The 21,546-nt window shown below is 45.3% G+C and overlaps 1 protein-coding gene across 1 annotated transcript in view; it reads left to right on the plus strand.

The window, feature by feature from the left end:
• Positions 1-15,630, plus strand: part of LOC139402736 (dynein regulatory complex protein 11-like) — a 57,009-nt gene extending 41,379 nt beyond the window's left edge. The window contains exons 13-18 of the mRNA XM_071146645.1: positions 566-673; positions 5,233-5,432; positions 6,468-6,554; positions 11,224-11,401; positions 14,138-14,376; positions 15,222-15,630. Coding sequence (XP_071002746.1) covers positions 566-673; positions 5,233-5,432; positions 6,468-6,554; positions 11,224-11,401; positions 14,138-14,376; positions 15,222-15,371 — 962 coding nt within the window. The 3' untranslated portion in view covers positions 15,372-15,630. The remainder of the gene's footprint in view (positions 1-565; positions 674-5,232; positions 5,433-6,467; positions 6,555-11,223; positions 11,402-14,137; positions 14,377-15,221) is intronic.
• Positions 15,631-21,546: the final 5,916 nt, after the last annotated feature.

Raw genomic sequence — 21,546 nt, forward strand, 5'->3', positions numbered from 1 at the left:
TCATCTCCACAGGGATTTATGACTCAATATCCCACTCTGTGCCTCATTCCCTCCCTGCCTCCCGCCCTAGATGTCTCGCTGTGGCCATGTTGCAATAAGGGTCAGGATGACACCACACTCTATCATGTTGAACAGACAGACACACATGCCTGGCTCCCCAAAACCAGTTACTGTTGGTTTCAATTATATCCACATACAGTGCCTTTGATGTTGGGAGGGAGTTTGGAATGGTTGAGGAGGAGAGTCCGGCAAGAGGGACAGAGAAATAGATGTTGATGTCTTGTCTATGATAGTGGCCTAAATACCTTCCCTTATTTCAGTTCTAGCCACAGTATAGCTCGATGCCTTGATGCCTAGAAGTCTGAAGATATGCATCAGCCAATGTACAAAGAGCAAATTCCATACCTCAAAGAACAAGACTATTGTCTGATGGATGTCTGACTTCTCTCCCTCCCCCTTCCCCCCTCTCTCTCTCCCCCTCCCTCTCCCTCCCTCCCTCCCTCCCTCCCTCCCTCCCCCTCCCTCCCTCCCTCCCTCGTCTCTCCCTTCCCCTCCCTCCCTCCAGGTGAGTTCAGCTACCTGGGTACGACCCTGCGCCAGGCAGACATTGAGCCCATGCCCTCTCTGTCAGACGTCAGACAGCTCATTGCCCTTTATGGGATCCTGCCTCTGGGTGAGTGAGAGAGAGCCCATCCCATCCACTCTCATCATTGTGACTGTGATCACATCACCCCACAACCTGGCTAGCCTGATTCATACTTATTGTACTTGCAACACACACACACACACTCACACTTTGATCCTTCAGCCACTCTCTCCTGGCTGAGCCTTTCTGTCACTGTCTCTGCCACCACTATGCTACAGCTGCAGAACACAGGGGAGTCAGGTAACTGTGGTCCAGAACCCAGAATAGAATAGAACAGCACAGAGAAGAACATAGAATACTAGAGGAAAGTAGAACAGAATATAATAGAACAGAATAGAATACAACAGAAATACAGAATTCAAATACAGAACAGAACAGAATAGAATAGAATAGAATAGAACAGCACAGAGAAGAACATAGAATACTAGAGGAAAGTAGAACAGAATAGAATAGAACAGCACAGAGAAGAACATATAATACTAGAGGAAAGTAGAACAGAATAGAACAGAATAGAATAGAACAGAATAGAATAGAACAGAAATACAGAATACAAATATAGAACAGAAATACAGAACAGAATAGAATATTCCACACCACTAGATCATCTAGAAGCAGCTAGTGGGCTGATGCTAATCCAGGGATCCTAATGGTAATAGAATACAGCTCACTGAAATTCACCCCAACCCTGAAGGGACGTGATCTTTCTCCCCAACACGTCTCATGTCACCTGGCGTTAAGACCCATTTCCATCCCATCCCCCTACGCCAGCGTCGTGGACCCCCAGACGTAGCTCCTGAAGAGGGGAGGGTTACTGAACAAACAGGCCACCCACCCTGGAGAAGAAGATGATGTCTTTCAGCACCTCAGACCTAATCAAAGGCAATATGACTACCAGAGGCCTGGATGGGCTGGATGTCCATCACCACCATCATCACTACCACCACCACCTTCGTCACCTGCAACACCACCCCCTCCACCACTACCATCCCCCCCACCACCATCACTATTATCATCACCACCACTACTACCACCGCCACTAGCACCACTACCACCACTAAAACCACTACCATCACCACCACTACCATCACCACCATCACTAACACCACCATCACAACCATCACCACCACCACTAACACCACCACTACCATCACCACCACTACCATCACCACCATCACTAACACCACCACCACTACCATCACCACCGCCACTAACACTACCATCACTACCATCACCACCTCTACCATCACCACCGCCACCATCACCACCACTACCATCACCACCACTACCAACACCATCACCACCAACACCACCACTACCACCACCACCAACACCATCACCACCAACACCATCACTACCATCACCACCACTACCATCACCACCGCCACCATCACCACCCCCACCCTCACCACCACCACCACCACCACCACTACCAACACCATCACCACCTCCATCATCACCACTACCACCAACACCACCACCACCACTACCACCACCATCACTACTACCACTACCACCTCTACTGCCACCATCACCTCCACCATCACCGCCACCACTACCACCACCACCAACACCATCACCACCAACACCACCACCACTACCTCCACCACTACAACCACCATCACCTCCAGCATCACTACCATCACCACCACCACCATCATCCCTCACTACCACTACTACCACTACCACCACTACTACCACTACCACCACTACCACCTCTACCACCACCACCACCATCACCACCACCACTACTACCACTACTACCACCTTCGTCACCTGCAACACCACCCCCTCCACCACTACCATCCCCCCCACCACCATCACTATTATCATCACCACCACTACTACCACCGCCACTAGCACCACTACCACCACTAAAACCACTACCATCACCACCACTACCATCACCACCATCACTAACACCACCACCACTACCATCACCACCGCCACTAACACTACCATCACTACCATCACCACCACTATCATCACCACCGCCACCATCACCACCCCCACCATCACCACCTCCATCATCACCACTACCACCACCACCACTACCAACACCATCACCACTACCACTACCACCACCATCATCACTACTACCACTACCACCTCTACTGCCACCATCACCTCCACCACCACCGCCACTACCACCACCACTACCACCACCACCACTACCAACACCATCACCACCAACACCACCACCACTGCCTCCACCACTACAACCACCATCACCTCCAGCATCACTACCATCACCACCACCACCGCCATCACCACCACCACTACCATCACTACCACCACCATCATCACCACCCCTACCACCACTACCATCACCACCACCTCTACCATCATCACAATTACCACTACCACCACTACTACCACTACCATCACCACCACCACTGCCATCACCACCACCACTACCATCACTACCACCACCATCATCACCACCCCTACCACCACTACCATCACCACCACTACCACCACCTCTACCATCATCACTACTACCACTACCATCACTACCACCACTACTACCACTACTACCACCACCACCACTACCACCACTACTACCACCAATTACACCACCACCACCACTACCACCACCAATTACACCACCACCACCACCATCATCCCTCACTACCACCACTACCACCTCTACCACAACCACCACTACCACCACCACCACCACCACAACTACCATCACCACCAGCACCACTACCATCACCACCACCATCACTACCACCACCATCACCACCACTACCATCACCACCACTACCACCACCCCTACCATCATCACTACTACCACCATCATCCCTCACTACCACTACCACTTCCTCTACTACCACCACTACCATCACCATCACTACCACCACTACCATCACCACCACCACTACCACCACTACCATCACCTCCAGCGTCACATACTACAGTTTATTTATACCTGCACTGTGTACACACAACACTGCCTAAGCTTCCACCTCTTTTTATGAAATGAATCACAACAGGACATTGTTTTGTTTTGTTGTTCCCAGAACTTTATTCTCATTCTCACCAAGAGTTGGCTCAGTTTCAGTTACTCTGTGATGATTCAGAGATTCCTTAGAGACTGCTTTGGTTTTCTGAAGTATAAGCATTGTATATTGGAGGGAGGCTGGCTAGATCGTGTCCTTGGTAGAGAGATATCTCTGTGTACTCCCTTTGTTAGCGATTCACAGCCAATTATCCAGACTGGCTGCTATCTCATTCTCAGTGGTGTCTGTTATTTTCACAAGAAAGTGACAATATTTGAACATGATAGTTAGTGTTCCTTCTTTTAACCTGTGTTTGACCTTATTGTTCAAGCTTCTACATTTCCTTTCCTATGGAAAAGGACAAGTGCACGTTGCACTAGTCAATTGATCGGCTAATCTGTCCCAGATGGGTTAGAGGCAGGAAAGAGATCATCATTAGACCTTAATGGGAGGAGTAGTCTTCTAATCAGTGCTCATAGTGTACCTAATGAACTAACACTGTGACCTGATCTAACAGAGAGTGAACTGACCCTATAAACAGCCTGCAGCATAGAGAGAGAGAACAGAGGCCAGAGCCTGTTGCCAGCTATTGTAGTTTTAATGAGTTCCGGTCAGAGCAGCAGGAGCGGGACTTCTTGGCTGGGCCTACCCAAGGGACAGGAGGGGATTCCTGGGGATAAGGGTTACACGGCTGCACCTGCTCTGGGTCTCTGGGTCTAGAGGTTAATGGAGGGGTGTTGTGATTGGATGTGTTTACTCTCACGTTCTGTGTCCTGGCCCTCTGGCCTCTGTCCAGCCTGGACTTTTAATCACGGTTAGTATCAGAGAGCACACAATGCTGCACCCTCAGCCCAGCCTCACTGCAACCTCAGCCTCACTATAGCCTCAGCACACCCTCACTGCAGCCTCAGTACACCCTCACCCCAGCCTCAGCCCACCCTCAGTCCAGCCTCACCCAGACTCAGTCCAGGCTCATCCCAGCCTAACCCCAGTCTTATCCCAGCCTCAGCCCCAGCCCAGCCTAACCCCAGTATCATCCAGCTGGGTAATTCAACTATTGTTCCCTGTGGTAGGAGGTTAACCTGGCTGAATCAGTTAATACCAGTTAAGCAGCACTGCTGCTGCTGAGGCCCTCAGAGACCTCACAGGGGCTACAAACACCTATAGTGACCTTACGGCTCTGTTCAATCCGCATGGCAGAAGTTCAGCTTTATGCTGTGATTGAAATTTAAAGACAATGTTCCCACTTTAAACTGCATTCACCATAAACGCTGCATCTGTCGTCTCAATGGGAAATAACCTTTACATCTCTATCTGGAATCTGTAACACTTCAGCTTTCCAGACTGAATAGAGCCCTTAGTCTCACAGGTTCATGGTTACTGCTGTGTTGTCCTACTGCTAGTGTATTCACAGCTTGGCTCAGTGCAGTCTGGAGGTTACATTATACAGTCCTTTCCTGGTCCGGCCCGGTTGCCATCAATGGTAAGAATTACTACCACCTAACAATCACCCTCTATATGTTATTATCCTCTCTCTCTCTCTCTCTCCCTCTCTCCCTCCCTCCCTCCCTCCCTCCCTCCCAGGTTCCCAGTCCGTCCATCAGAAGGCTCCGCTGATGAAGACTCTGCTGCTGGCTGGTCCTGGAGGCGTAGGGAAGAGGATGCTGGTCCATGCTCTGTGCACTGAGACCGGGGCCAACCTCTTCAACCTGTCCCCCAGAAACCTGGCTGGGAAGTACCCCGGCAGGAGCTGCCTCCAGTACCTACTGCACATGGTCTTCAAGGTTTTTGTCAATCTGCTACTGTACATAGTGAGGAAGGAAGCAAAATGGTGCCATGTACGAGGGTAGAGGTCATTGTCTGGTTTGATTCAGATAGTATATGCACACATACTGTATGCCCCACAAAAACACTTTGGCAGTGCACATGATTAGGTATCAGTGTTGTGAATGAAATGCCTGCATGAGAGAAGAGAGAGACATGGAGGGAGAGAGAGATTTGTCTCGCTTGGACACCTCTCTATGCAGCTGTCTTGAGAGGCAAACAAGTCAGGAGCCCACAGCCACTAGCGACATTGTTCTGAATCTCGCCTGTCAGCACCTCATTGGTCGGCACCCTCTCTAAGTGCATTCTGGGATCAGGAGCGTGTCCTGACAGCACTTCCTGCTTGCTGAGACAGTGTTGGTTTCTAAAAGGCTTGTAACATTTGGGTGTGGCTGCCTCCCTCACCCCAAGTTGTTTTTGTCAATGCCAGCCATGGAAACACTGCAAGTTCACAATACTGTTTCTCCATAAGCCTGTGGTGTCATTAACTATAGACTTACTAGCTCTCCTCCCCTATGGGACATAAGGCAACAATGAGCTCCTTCCAACACTCTCTGTCCTTGGCCACGTGTTGTGCCTCGTGATACGAGAAGTTCATCTTGGCCAGCTCCTCTGTCACAGTTCTGCACCAGGAATTCTTCTTCTCCCTGGTAGAGTCCACCTTTTGGGGATAAGGGTTATGGTTAGGGCCAGGGTTAGGGTTATGGTTTGGGCTAGGGTTAGGTTTAGGGTTATGGTTAGGGTTAGGGTTAGGGTTATGGTTAGGGTTAGGGTTAAGAGATACACTGTAGTTTAAATGTTACTGATAGTCCAGTTAATGTACGACTTGTGCGTGTGGGTGTTATTTTGTTTGTGTGAGACTGATGTTTCTGCTGGTTAGACTGTTTGTTTTGTTGAGGTTACTCATTTTCCCATATGGGAGAGAGTTGTTTGAACATTGGCCTTGATGTGTGAAATAAAGAGGTGTGTTTCTTTGTGTTGTTCTGCTGTGGCAGGTGGCTCGCCAGCTGCAGCCCTCTGTAATATGGATCGGAGATGCCGAGAAAACCTTTTATAAGAAAGTCCCGAAGCTGGAGAAAGAGGTATGTTCTCTACACAACAGCAGCATATCTCAATACCACTGTTCATCTCGTCAACAAAAATAGTGAATCAAATATTTGGCAAACATATATTTTTCAGTGGCAATTAACGAGACTATAACTGACTAAATAGACCCAGAAAAAACTGTAACTTAACAAAAAAGATGACACTAAATTATCTCTGTGACTAAAATCTGTTGGACTGAACAAGAGTTTTTAGACAGATTGAGAGCTTTTCAGTGATACGTACTGTTAATATTAGCAGAACAGATGCCCAGTCCAGTTCTGTTCATGAGTCTGGGCGGACAGGCTCCACTCCGGCTCCACCTCCGATCAAACACATTGCGCAGGCGACTCTGTTGCTTCCTCGTAGCTAACCAGTCACCACCAGCCTTCTAGTTAGATACCACCCTTTGCCTAGTTAACAAACACAAGATGCTTTACAAAATGAAAAACAAAAGCAGCATTAAGTTTAATAGTAAAACAACAGTCCAGCTATGTTTTTCTCTCTCGAGTATAGAAACGTTTTTTAATTTGTAGGCTCGCTCAACACTCACACTTTCCCCACTGCATTTCATAGCCAGGTTCTGTCTCAGACTTCTAGCCAAGTCTCCCTCTTTTCCTCAGAGAAAATGGCTCTATTGTAGCCATTACCTTTCAAAAGATATGACTCATAATACCAGCGCGCTACATTTGTTGTCTTTCTGTCGTGGCGGGCCGTTCTACAACTAGGCTACTTGCGGACTCGATTGGGACTCGAGGTTAAGTGGATCGGCTACATCACTGGGTGAAACAGTCATTAGCTCCCATTCAGAGTCATTAGCCCTCGTACTGTACTACTTCTGGACGTCAGTGTGTCTGTGGAACGATGACACCTCAGAGTGACAGAGGTACAACACACTACTTTACCAATACTTTACATCACTCTCTCTCTCTATCTCTCTCTCTCTGTCTCTCTCTCTCTCTCTCTCTCTCTCTCTCTCTCTTTGTCTCTTGGTCTCTCGGTCTCTCGCGCGCTCACTCTCTCTGTCTCTTTGTCTCTCTCTCTGTCTCTCTCTCTCTGTCTCGCTCTGTCTCTGTCTCTCTCTGTCTCTCGTGCGCTCTCTCTATCTGTCTCTCTGCCGCTCTCTGTCTATGTCTCTCTGTCTCTCTCTGTCTATGTCTCTCTGTCTCTCTCTGTCTATGTCTCTCTGTCTCTCTCGCTCTCTCTGTCTCTCTGTCTCTCTCGCTCTCTCTGTCTCTCTCTGTCTCTCTCTCTCTGCGCTTGTGTGTGCCTGTTTGATGTGTACAGTGCATTCAGACCCCGAGACTTTTTCCACATTTTGTTACGTTACAGCCTTATTCTAAAATATATGTTTTTCCTCATCAATCTACACACAATACCCCATAATGGCAAAGCAAAAACTGTTTTTTAGACATTTTGCTAATTTAATTTAATTAACTATTCAGACCCTTTACTCAGTACTTCGTTGAAGCACCTTCGGCAGTGATTACAGCCTTGAGTCTTCTTGGGTGTGACGCTACAAGCTTGGCACACCTGTATTTGGGGAGTTTCTCCCATTATTCTCTGCTGATCCTCTCAAGCTCACTCAGGTTGGATGGGGAGTGTCACTGTACAGCTATTTTCTGGTCTCTTCAGAGATGTTAGATCGGGCTCAAGTCCTGGCTCTGGCTGGGCCACTCAAGGACATTCATAGACTTGTCCCAAAGCCACTCCTGTGTTTTCTTGGCTGTGTGCTTAGGGTTGTTGTCCTGTTGGAAGATGAACCTTCACCCCAGTCTGGGGTCCTGAGTGTTCTGGAGCAGGTGTCATCAAGGATCTCTCTGTACTTTGCTCCGTTGATCTTTCCCTCGATCCTGTCTAGTCTCCCAGTCCCTGCCACTGAAAAACATCCCCACAGCATGATGCTGTCACCACCATGCTTCACTGTAGGGATGGTGCCTGGTTTCCTCCAGACATGATGCTTGGCATTCAGGTCAAAGAGTTCAATCTTGGTTTCATCAGACCTGAGAATCTTGTTTCTCATGGTCTGAGAGTCCGTAGGTGCCTTTTGGCAAACTCCAAGCGGGCTGTCATGTGCCTTTTACTGAGGAGTGGCTTCCATCTGGCCACTCTACCATAAAGGCCTGATTGGTGGAGTGCTGCAGAGATGGTTGTCCTTCTGGAAGGTTCTCTCATCACCATAGAGGAACTCTGGAGCTCTGTCAGAGTGACAATCGGGTTCTTGGTCACCTCCCTGACCAAGGCCCTTCTCCCTCGATTGCTCAGTTTGGGGATGAGTCTAGGAAGAGTCTTGGTGGTTCCAAACTTCTTCCATTTAAGAATGATGTTTTTGGGGACCTTCAATACTGCAGACATTTTTTGGTACCCTTCCCCAGATCTGTGCCTCGACACAATCCTGTATCGTAGCTCTACGGACAATTCCTTCAACCTCAACCTCATGGCTTGGTTTTTGCTCTGACATATACTGTCAACTGTGGGACCTTATATAGACAGGTGTGTGCCTTTCCAAAACATGTCCAATCAATTGAATTTACCACTGATGGACTCCAGTCAAGTTGTAGAAACATCTGAAGGATGACCAATGGAAACAGGAAGCACCTGAGCTCAATTTTGAGTCTCATAGCAAAGGGTCTGAATATAAGGCATTTATAAGGCATATAATAAATATAAGGCATTTCTGTTTTATGTTAACTTTGTCGTTATGGGTATTGTGTGTAGATTGTTGAGGAAAAACATTTATTTAATCCATTTTAGAATAAGGCTGTAACGTAACAAAATGTGGAAAAGGGGAAGTGGTCTGAATACTTTCTGAATGCACTGTATGTAATATCTATGTAGTCTGAACTAAGAATTCATACGGCCAGATAATTGTTATATATTCTTATATATATGTGTTGGTAGGATAAGGCTATGTCTGTTTGGTCACATAGAAGTCAGTGATGTATGTTTACTATAGGTTAATGAGGCAATGCAAATGTGATGTGACTAAAATGGGACTAAAATTAAAGGGCATTTAGTTGACTAAAATGGCTCACTGTTTTTGTCATTTTGACAATAACTAGACTAAATCATTATTCAATCGACAAAAACTTGACTAAAACGTAATGATATTTTAGTCAAAATGACTAAGACTAGACTAAATGTAAAAAAAGAGACCAGTTATTAGCACTGCTCAATACCAGCCCTCGACACTCGACTCAACAAACCAGATGCCGTCTATCACAGTGCCATCCTTTTTGTCACCAAAGCCCCATATACTACCCACCATTGCAACCTGTACGCTCTCGTTGGTTGGCCCTCGCTTCATACTCGTCGCCAAACCCACTGGCTACAGGTTATCTACAAGTCTCTGCTAGGTAAAGCCCCACCTTATCTCAGCTCACTGGTCACCATAGCAGCACACACTCGTAGCACGCGCTCCAGCAGGTACAGTATATCTCACTAGTCACCCCCAAAGCCAATTCCTCCTTTGGTCGTCTTTCCTTCCAGTTCTCTGCTGCCAATGACTGGAACGAACTGCAAAAATCTCTGAAGCTGGAGACTCATATCTCCCTCACTAGCTTTAAGCACCAGCTGTCAGAGCAGTTTACAGATCACTGAACTTAGCCCCTCTGTAAACACCCCATCTATCTACCTACCTCATCCCCATACTGTATTTATTTATTTATCTTGCTCCTTTGCACCCCAGTATCTCTACTTGCACATTCATCTTCTGCACATCTACCATTCCAGTGTTTTAATTGCTTTATTGTAATTACTTCTCCACCATGGCCTATTTACTGCCTTAACTCCCTTAACTTACCTCATTTGCACTCACTGTATATAGACTTTTTGTTTTTTTCTACTGTATTATTGACTGTATGTTTTGTTTATTCCATGTGTAACTCTGTGTTGTTGTATGTGTCGATTTTTCTATGCTTTATCTTGACCAGGTTGCAGTTGTAAATGAGAACTTGTTCTCAACTAGCCTACCTGGTTAAATAAAGGTGAAAGAAATAAAAACACTACAGTGCACATTGACAAACAGTGTAATCAAGGGACTTGTTTTGACAAAAGTGTTTACATAGCAGATTGTCAAGTAACCTTCTCCATTATTGTATTGTTTGTGAATTAACTAAAGTGGGACTCACATCCATTGTTGGGTAACATGGGTTATATGAGATGACAGCTGTGAGCAGTTGAAAATGGGGACATCTTGAATTTACAAATAAGTTTATGCTGCCCTCATGTGGCCGGTCATAACTCTCTACCCCCTCTTCCTTGTTCTCCCTCTCTCTCTATCTCCATACCCCTCTCCTCCCTCGCTCTCTATCTCCATACCCCTCTCCATCTCCTTCTCTCTCCTCCCTCTCTCTCTATCTCCATACCCCTCTCCATCTCCTTCTCCTCACTTACTCTCCCTCTCCTCCCTCTCTCTCTATCTCCATACCCCTCTCCTCCCTCTCCCTCTCTCTCTATCTCCATACCCCTCTCCATCTCCCTCCCTCTCTCTCCTCCCTCTCTCTCTCTCTATCTCCATACCCCTCTCCTTCTCTCTCTCCTCACTTACTCTCCCTCTCCTCCCTATCTCCATACCCCTCTCCATCTCCCTCTCCTCTCTCTCTCTCCTCACTTCCCCTCATCTCCCTCTCTTTCTCTCTCCTCCCTCTCTCCTCTCTCCCTCTCTAGATGGAGCCTAAGCGTCTGAAGAAGGACCTAGTAAAGGTGCTGAAGTCTGTGAAGCCTGAGGATCGTGTTCTGGTCGTAGGGACGTCCCGGAGGCCCTTTGACGCAGACCTCAAGCCCTTCTGTAAAGTCTATAGGAAGATCATCCTCATCCCCAGACCTGACTATGCCTCCAGACTGGGTGGGTTATCTATAGTAGTCTATATCGGTTTATATTGGTTTATAGTGGTCTATAGTGGTCTGCCTTGGTCTATATTGGTTTATATTGGTTTATAGTGGTCTATATTGGTTTATAGTGGTATATATTGGTTTATAGTGGTCTAAATTGATTTATAGTGGTCTATATTGGATTATATTAGTTTATAGTGGTTTATAGTGGTCTATATTGGTCTATATTGGTTTATAGGAGTCGATAGTGGTCTATATTGGTTTATAGGAGTCTATAGTGGTCTATATTGGTTTATAGTGGTCTATAGTGGTCTATATTGGTTTATAGTGGTCTTTAGTGGTCTATATTGGTTTATAGTGGTTTATAGTGGTTTATAGTGTATATAGTGGTCTATATTGGTTTATGTTGGTTTATAGTGGTCTATATTGGTTTATAGTGGTCTATATTGGTTTATATTGGTTTATAGTGGTCTATATTTGTCTATATTGGTTTATAGTGGTTTATAGTGGTCTATATTGGTTTATAGAGGTCTATAGTGGTCTATATTGGTCTATATTGGTTTATATTGGTTTATAGTAGTCTATATTGGTTTATAGTGGTTTATAGTGGTCTATAGTGGTTTATATTGGTTTATAGTGGTCTATATTGATTCATAGTTGTTTATAGTGATCTATAGTGGTTTATGTTGGTTTATATTGGTCTATATTGGTTTATAATTGTCTATAGTGGTTTATAGTGGTCTATATTGGTTTATAGTAGTCTACAGTCGTCTATTGGTTAATATTGGTTTATAGTTGTTTATAGTGGTCTATATTGGTTTATAGTGGTCTATAGTGGTATATAATTGTCTATAGTGGTTTATAGTGGTCTATATTGGTTTATAGAGGTCTATAGTGGTCTATATTGGTTTATATTGATTTATAGTGGTCTATATTGGTTTATAGTGGTTTATATTGGTTTATAGTGGTTTATATTGGTTTATAGTGGTTTACAGTGGCCTATATGGGTTTATAGTGGTCTATAGTGGTCTATAGTGGTTTATATTGGTTTATAGTGGTATATACTGGTCTATATTGCCACAGGGTTCAATTCTTGGACCGACTCTCTTCTCTGTATACATCAATGAGGTCGCTCTTGCTGCTGGTGAGTCTCTGATCCACCTCTACGCAGACGACACCATTCTGTATACTTCTGGCCCTTCTTTGGACACTGTGTTAACAACCCTCCAGGCAAGCTTCAATGCCATACAACTCTCCTTCCGTGGCCTCCAATTGCTCTTAAATACAAGTAAAACTAAATGCATGCTCTTCAACCGATCGCTACCTGTACCTACCCGCCTGTCCAACATTACTACTCTGGACGGCTCTGACTTAGAATACGTGGACAACTACAAATACTTAGGTGTCTGGTTAGACTGTAAACTCTCCTTCCAGACCCATATCAAACATCTCCAATCCAAAGTTAAATCTAGAATTGGCTTCCTATTTCGCAACAAAGCATCCTTCACTCATGCTGCCAAACATACCCTTGTAAAACTGACCATCCTACTAATCCTCGACTTTGGCGATGTCATTTACAAAATAGCCTCCAATACCCTACTCAACAAATTGGATGCAGTCTATCACAGTGCAATCCGTTTTGTCACCAAAGCCCCATATACTACCCACCATTGCGACCTGTACGCTCTCGTTGGCTGGCCCTCGCTTCATACTCATCGCCAAACCCACTGGCTCCATGTCATCTACAAGACCCTGCTAGGTAAAGTCCCCCCTTATCTCAGCTCGCTGGTCACCATTGCATCTCCCACCTGTAGCACACGCTCCAGCAGGTATATCTCTCTAGTCACCCCCAAAACCAATTCTTTCTTTGGCCGCCTCTCCTTCCAGTTCTCTGCTGCCAATGACTGGAACGAACTACAAAAATCTCTGAAACTGGAAACACTTATCTCCCTCACTAGCTTTAAGCACCAACTGTCAGAGCAGCTCACAGATTACTGCACCTGTACATAGCCCACCTATAATTTAGCCCAAACAACTACCTCTTTCCCTACTGTATTTTATTTATTAATTTATTTTGCTCCTTTGCACCCCATTATTTTTATTTCTACTTTGCACTTTGCACATTCTTCCATTGCAAATCTACCATTCCAGTGTTTTACTTGCTATATTGTATTTACTTTGCCACCATGGCCTTTTTGCCTTTACCTCCCTTATTTTACCTCATTTGCTCACATCGTATATAGACTTGTTTCTACTGTATTATTGACTGTATGTTTGTTTTACTCCATGTGTAACCCTGTGTTGTTGTATGTGTCGAACTGCTTTGCTTTATCTTGGCCAGGTCGCAATTGTAAATGAGAACTTGTTCTCAACTTGCCTACCTGGTTAAATAAAGGTGAAATAAAAAAAATAAAAAAATAAATATTGGTTTACAGTGGTTTATAGTGGTTTATAGTGGTCCATAGTGGTTTATAGTGATGTATAGTGGTCTATATTGGTTTATGGGGGTTTATAGTGGTCTATAGTGGTCTATATCTAGGCCAACCTGTTGGCTATGGACAGACAGAATCTGTGGAGGTTTTATTCCCTAAAGCCACCAGAAATGAGTTGACATGAAAACTACTGGTGGAATGAATTCATATGATAGGCCCACCAGTAAACACACATCTTTAAAAAAAAAACAAATTATTCATTGCCCACTTCTGGTTTGAACCCTAACCTTTCTCTCCCTGTCTGATGTGTTCTCCAGTGCTGTGGAGGGAGCTGCTGTGTGGCGGCGGTGCTCGCCTCACCCCCAGCCTGGACCTGAGCTCCCTGGCCAAGGTGACAGATGGCTACACCCAGGGCCACATCCTGCAGGCTGTGAGGCAGGTGCTGACCCCTCGCAGGCTGGCCCAGCAGACTACCAGACCACTGACCGCTGAAGAGTTCATCCCTCCACTGGCCAGACAGGACCCCGTCTACAAAGAGGAGGAGGAGGCCTTTAAGGTTCAGTAGCATCAATCAATTAATCACCTTTTATTTGCATAAATATTTGTTTATATATGTTTATCACCAAAGTGCTCAGGATAGCCTTACTCCCACAGAAATCAGAGGCGACAATTGGAAAGCTCCTATGTAGGAGGAAGGAAGGGGTTATTTTGCCATTATAACAGTTAAAATGGTCCTCTGTATCTCAGTAGGTGGTGCAGTAGGTGGTGCTTGCATCTTAGGATAGTGGGTTTGATTCCCGGGACCACACATATGTAAAACAATAATATGTAAGTGGCTATGGTTAAAAGCTTCTGCTAAATGGTATTTTATTATATTAAAACGTGTTTTTGCCTTTGTTGTGCTGATTGGTTTACATCTATTATCATAATCAGATATGAATTCAGTATTATTACTATTATCATTATTGTATTATGAATTCAGTATTATAATCCGATATGAATTCAGTATTACAATCAGATATCAATTCAGTATTACAATCAGATATCAATTCAGTATTATAATCAGATATCAATTCAGTATTATAATCCGATATGAATTCAGTATTATAATCAGATATCAATTCAGTACTTTAATCATATATGAATTCAGTATTATAATCAGATATCAATTCAGTACTTTAATCATATATGAATTCAGTATTATAATCAGATATCAATTCAGTACTTTAATCATATATCAATTCAGTATTATCCGATGAACTCCATATATACATTTGAGAGTCGTGCTCCAACAATCACCACATGAGGGTGCTGCGTTCCTACAGTTAGGAAGGAAATGCCACTGTATAACAGGTTTTATTTCCTCCGACCGTGGATTGATGGCTGCGAATGTGTTTCCAGATGTGGTACGGCAGGACACCTTTGGGTAAGAAGAGGGCACGGGCGGCCAAGACCATCGAGGAGGAGGGAGAGTCGGGCAAGGACAAAGACAAGCGGGGCACTGGGAGGAAGACAGGGAAAGAAGAGAAAAGCAAGAAGAACAATAAGTAAATGTCAAAGACAAGAGATAGACGTCGTCAACATTGGAGAGGTCTACAGACAGGGACTTTCAGGGGATGTGATTTACATTCCTACTTCTTAGATATGATGGACGATACATTTACTACCAGTCTATGACTGTAAATGTCATGACAACAGTATAACGGTAACAGTCGATCGTGTTATGATCATAATGACAAAAGTAGCTGTTTATCTTGTATGAGACCAGATATAAAGTATGTCAAATAAATCATTATTATCGCAGTGTAAATATTGAAGATAAGTGTTGTTGATTTTAGTCCAAATGGATCACAGCAGTATAATTTCATGAGATTCTATTTAGGGGATGTTTATTTTCAGTCTCCAACTATTTTGACCATTAGAAGCTAATTAGCCTTGTTGATGAGCGCTGAGTTGTTTAAACTGGGGGCTCTGAGCTGCAGTGGGAGGGGGGGCGTACTGAGACTCACAACCCCCCCAAAATACACCCCGTCGCATCCGAGCCCCGGGCTCCCCTCTCTCCCCTGTCCTGAGACAAATCATCATTAACCATCCCCAGAACCACGAGACCGTGCAACGATGGAGGGATTCCTCTCAAATGTTAGCTTCTAACCGTAATGATGAAAAAACACAGCAACGGTGCCTTGTATTTCCTGTCCGTCTTCCTTCTTCTTCTCTCTCCGTCTCTCACTCTCTCTCTCTCTCTCTCTCTCACTCTCCGTCTCTCTCTCTCTCTCTCTCTCTCTCTCTCTCACTCTCTCACTCTCTCACTCTCTCTCTCACTCTCTCTCTCTCACTCTCTCCCTTTCCTCAGCCATCGTTGGGTTTGTGTGGCTTCTGTGCCATAAGAGTCTGTTAATTAGCCTGTGTAATTGTCATTGTTGCCAGTTACAGCCAGGGGGCTTCAGGCAGAGAGACACTGTGCAATGTAGCAGCACCTTGTCCCAGGTCGCCCTGTGTTACTGTTTACACCCAGTTAGCGCTAACAAGCCAGCCTGCCCTGCCAAGCGGCTGACCCACTTCCCGGCTCCAGCAAGCCTCCTAGCTCCCCAAGGACCAACTACCCCCCTTCACTGGCCATCTTTAATCAAGTATTAGTCAATGGGAAACCAGATCCCCATTGTCCACCACAGCATAACCCTAACCATGCATCTGTACCCCTCTTGTCTTTTGGGTGTCTGGGTCTACACACTCCACACACTCTCTTGTCCCTGTCTTTATAGTCATCCTCTACCTTCCCTTTCTGTCTGTCTTTCTCTCACTGTCACATCCCATCGCTCTCTCATTTTCTCTCTTTCTTTCTTTATCTCTCTCTTCTTCTTCTCCGTCCCATCTTTCCTCCTGCCAGGTGGGTTTACAGAGCGTGACAAACACTGTCACCTTTCCTGCTCCTTGTAGCTTAAACCAACATCTAATTGAATTATTCATGTGTGTGGACCACCGCCTTCTCACCCAAGAAAAGGCCCTTAAGCAGTCTTTTATGTGACGACCAAGCTGTTTTTACTCCAGTGGTGTTCCCTTTGGGATCTATTTACTGTAGTATGACTGAGGTGAACCACGACGTGCATTTATCCAGAATAACACATTCACAATGTCTTAATGCACAGATAATTAGCAAATGTGGAAAGACAGCATTGTGTTTGGTTAATTGCTCACAGTGTGATGGTTACTAGCGTTGTTATCAGCTGATCTGTATCTCAGGCAGACTTATTTTTTTTTATTTTGCCCATCTTCTCCTCCTTCATGCTTCATTTCTTAATTTCCATAAGACTGGATTTCTCTCCGCAATTTTGTGGCGATGATAATGAAGCATTATTTGATTAGATGAATCATTCTTTAATTTCTGTGTTTTGTGATGACAGAGTCAAGGGTGATTCAACCCTGTGGTCATGGCAGTAATAAAATCAAGACCACTGTCGACTCTTGGAGACTTTTAACCATTATTTTGCAATTCCTATTTATGTCCCTGTCTCTTGGCTTGAGGGCCCAGTTCTCCATACACCCATACTTTCTCTCTCAACCCCTGACCTAGTGTTCCTTTTTATGGTGATGTATCCAGTCTTTCCACCCAGTCCTCAGCCAGAGGTGGGAAGAAATGCTGATATGACCTAGAAAATGTTCAGCTCAGGTCCCAGCCCCAGCTCCATTCCTATTCCCAACCCCAGCACCAGCCTTCCTCTGTAGCCCAGGGGGAGTGATGCTCTGACAGGCTCATTTGCTTTGCGATCCCCTGGTCTACTGGGGCCCTGTACTGGGACAGAGTGACAGCTAGGAGCTCCCTGGGTGGGAGGGGGACACAGGCTCAGGGGGGTCCCCCCTCCACCTCACTGCCTGTCACATACTATCACAAAGTTCCTATACTCTTTTTAAAGGCAGCATCCACTTTAAAACCATGAAACCTTAAAATAATGTTTGAGATCTTTCCTGTATTCCACTGTTCTATTGTAATAAAATAGATGTATACCATATACATAGATTTATAGTTGAAACGTTATGCTGATGACATTTGAGACAAACTCAGGAAGCTAGGCCAATTTGAGCTGGTTGGTTAGTACTATCTGGTTGGTTAGTATTATCTAGTTGGTTAGCATTATCTGGTTGGTTAGTATTATCTGGTTGGTTAGTATTATCTGGTTGGTTAGTACTATCTGGTTGGTTAGTACTATCTGGTTGGTTAGCATTATCTAGTTAGTTAGTATTATCTGGTTGGTTAGTACTATCTGGTTGGTTAGCATTATCTAGTTGGTTAGTATTATCTGGTTGGTTAGTACTATCTGGTTGGTTAGTATTGTGTGGTTGGTTAGTATTATCTGGTTGGTTAGTATTCTCTGGTTGGTTAGTATTATCTGGTTGGTTAGTATTCTCTGGTTGGTTAGTATTATCTGGTTGGTTAGTATTCTCTGGTTGGTTAGTATTCTCTGGTTGGTTAATGTTATGTGGATTGTTAGTATTTTCTGGATTGTTAGTATTATGTGGTTGGTTAGTATTATCTAGTTGGTTAGTATTATGTGGTTGGTTAGTATTATCTGGTTGGTTAATATTATCTGGTTGGTTAGTATTATCTAGTTGGTTAGTATTATGTGGTTGGTTAGTATTATCTGATTGGTTAGTATTATGTGGTTGGTTAGTATTATCTAGTTGGTTAGTATTATGTGGTTGGTTAGTATTATCTGATTGGTTAGTATTATGTGGTTGATTAGTATTATCTAGTTGGTTAGTATTATGTGGTTGGTTAGTATTATCTGGTTGGTTAGTATTATCTGGTTGATTAGTATTATCTGGTTGGTTAGTATTATATGGTTGGTTAGTAATATGTGGTTGGTTAGTACTATGTGGTTGGTTAGTATTATCTGGTTGGTTAGTATTATATGGTTGGTTAGTAATATGTGGTTGGTTAGTACTATGTGGTTGGTTAGTATTATCTAGTTGGATAGTATTATGTGGATTGTTAGTATTTTCTGGACTGTTAGTATTATTTGGTTGGTTAGTACTATTTGGTTGGGGACAGTCTTGTTACTGCTGGTTTGATGACAGATCAGAGGTCTGGGGACAGTATTGTTACTGCTGGTTTGATGACAGATCAGAGGTCTGGGGACAGTATTGTTACTGCTGGTTTGATGACAGATCAGAGGTCTGGGGACAGAAATTGATTGATTTTAACACTCACCTGTTGTTGTTATGGCCTCCAGTCCAAGGACATTAGCACTCCCTCTACAGGCCCACTGTGTGTCTCTCTCTGTTTATCTCTCTCTCTTTATCTATTATCTTTCTCTGTGTGTGTGTGTGTGTGTGTGTGTGTGTGTGTGTGTGTGTGTGTCACAGCAAGTGTAGTCACACACTCCATCGTGTTGGCGGGGAGGAGAGAACTGCTTACCTCAATTCCAGAATAATTATGGAGGGAAAAAGAACAATTAGCCAGCTGGGTATTATAAAACAAAGCAATTCATGTTATGCTAATAAGGCGAATTTCCAGCAATTGTCGATCATTTGCTAATTATTTGTTAATTAGTCTGACTTTTTAGTGCATCAATTTATGAGAGATAATTAATGAACAGACAGATTCTGGTATTTAACAAACTCTCTCGGCAGCAGTTGAGAGTTCTGTTCCTTCCTGCTGTGATCGTAATTGCTGTTATGAAAAGTCAAACTCCATTGAGACACTTTTACAACCATGTCCTCTAGTGTATCATATTCCTGGGACAACACACGAGGTCTCTGGGACAACACACGAGGTCTCTGGGACAACACACGAGGTCTCTGGGACAACACACGAGGTCTCTGGGACAACACACGAGGTCTCTGGGACAACATGAGGTCTCTGGGACAACACACGAGGTCTCTGGGACAACACACGAGGTCTCTGGGACAACACACGAGGTCTCTGGGACACCACACGAGGTCTCTGGGACAACACACGAGGTCTCTGGGACAACACACGAGGTCTGTGGGACAACATGAGGTCTCTGGGACAACACATGAGGTCTCTGGGACAACACATGAGGTCTCTGGGACAACACACGAGGTCTCTGGGACAACACACGAGGTCTCTGGGACAACACACGAGGTCTCTGGGACAACACACGAGGTCTCTGGGACAACACACGAGGTCTCTGGGACAACACACGAGGTCTCTGGGACAACACACGAGGTCTCTGGGACAACACACGAGGTCTCTGGGACAACACACGAGGTCTCTGGGACAACATGAGGTCTCTGGAACAACACATGAGGTCTATGGGACAACACATGAGGTCTCTGGGACAACACATAAGGTCTCTGGGACAACACACGAGGTCTCTGGGACAACACACGAGGTCTCTGGGACAACACACGAGGTCTCTGGGACAACACACGAGGTCTCTGGGACAACATGAGGTCTCTGGAACAACACATGAGGTCTATGGGACAACACATGAGGTCTCTGGGACAACACATAAGGTCTCTGGGACAACACACGAGGTCTCTGGGACAACACACGAGGTCTCTGGGACAACACACGAGGTCTCTGGGACAACACACGAGGTCTCTGGGACAACACACGAGGTCTCTGGGACAACACAAGAGGTCTCTGGGACAACACACAAGGTCTCTGGGACAACACACAAGGTCTCTTGGACAACACACAAGGTCTCTGGGACAACATGAGGTCTCTGGGACAACACACGAGGTCTCTGGGACAACACATGAGGTCTCTGGGACAACACACGAGGTCTCTGGGACAACACACGAGGTCTCTGGGACTAAACACGAGGTCTCTGGGACAACACACGAGGTCTCTGGGACAACACACGAGGTCTCTGGGACAACACATGAGGTCTCTGGGACAACATGAGGTCTCTGGGACAACACATGAGGTCTCTGGGACAACACATGAGGTCTCTGGGACAACACACGAGGTCTCTGGGACAACACACAAGGTCTCTGGGACAACACACGAGGTCTCTGGGACAACACACGAGGTCTCTGGGACAACACACGAGGTCTCTGGGACAACACACGAGGTCTCTGGGACAACATGAGGTCTCTGGAACAACACATGAGGTCTATGGGACAACACATGAGGTCTCTGGGACAACACATAAGGTCTCTGGGACAACACACGAGGTCTCTGGGACAACACACGAGGTCTCTGGGACAACACACGAGGTCTCTGGGACAACACACGAGGTCTCTGGGACAACACACGAGGTCTCTGGGACAACACACGAGGTCTCTGGGACAACACACGAGGTCTCTGGGACAACACACAAGGTCTCTGGGACAACACACAAGGTCTCTTGGACAACACACAAGGTCTCTGGGACAACATGAGGTCTCTGGGACAACACATGAGGTCTCTGGGACAACACACGAGGTCTCTGGGACAACACATGAGGTCTCTGGGACAACACACAAGGTCTCTGGGACAACACACGAGGTCTCTGGGACAACACATGAGGTCTCTGGGACACCACACGAGGTCTCTGGGACAACACACGAGGTCTCTGGGACAACACACGAGGTCTCTGGGACAACACACAAGGTCTCTGGGACAACACACAAGGTCTCTGGGACAACACATGAGGTCTCTGGGACAACATGAGGTATCTGGAACACATGAGGTCTCTGGGACAACACACGAGGTCTCTGGGACAACACACGAGGTCTCTGGGACAACACACGAGGTCTCTGGGACAACACACGAGGT

This window comes from Oncorhynchus clarkii, unplaced genomic scaffold, assembly GCF_045791955.1.
Source record: "Oncorhynchus clarkii lewisi isolate Uvic-CL-2024 unplaced genomic scaffold, UVic_Ocla_1.0 unplaced_contig_3553_pilon_pilon, whole genome shotgun sequence".
Taxonomy (NCBI): domain Eukaryota; kingdom Metazoa; phylum Chordata; class Actinopteri; order Salmoniformes; family Salmonidae; genus Oncorhynchus; species Oncorhynchus clarkii.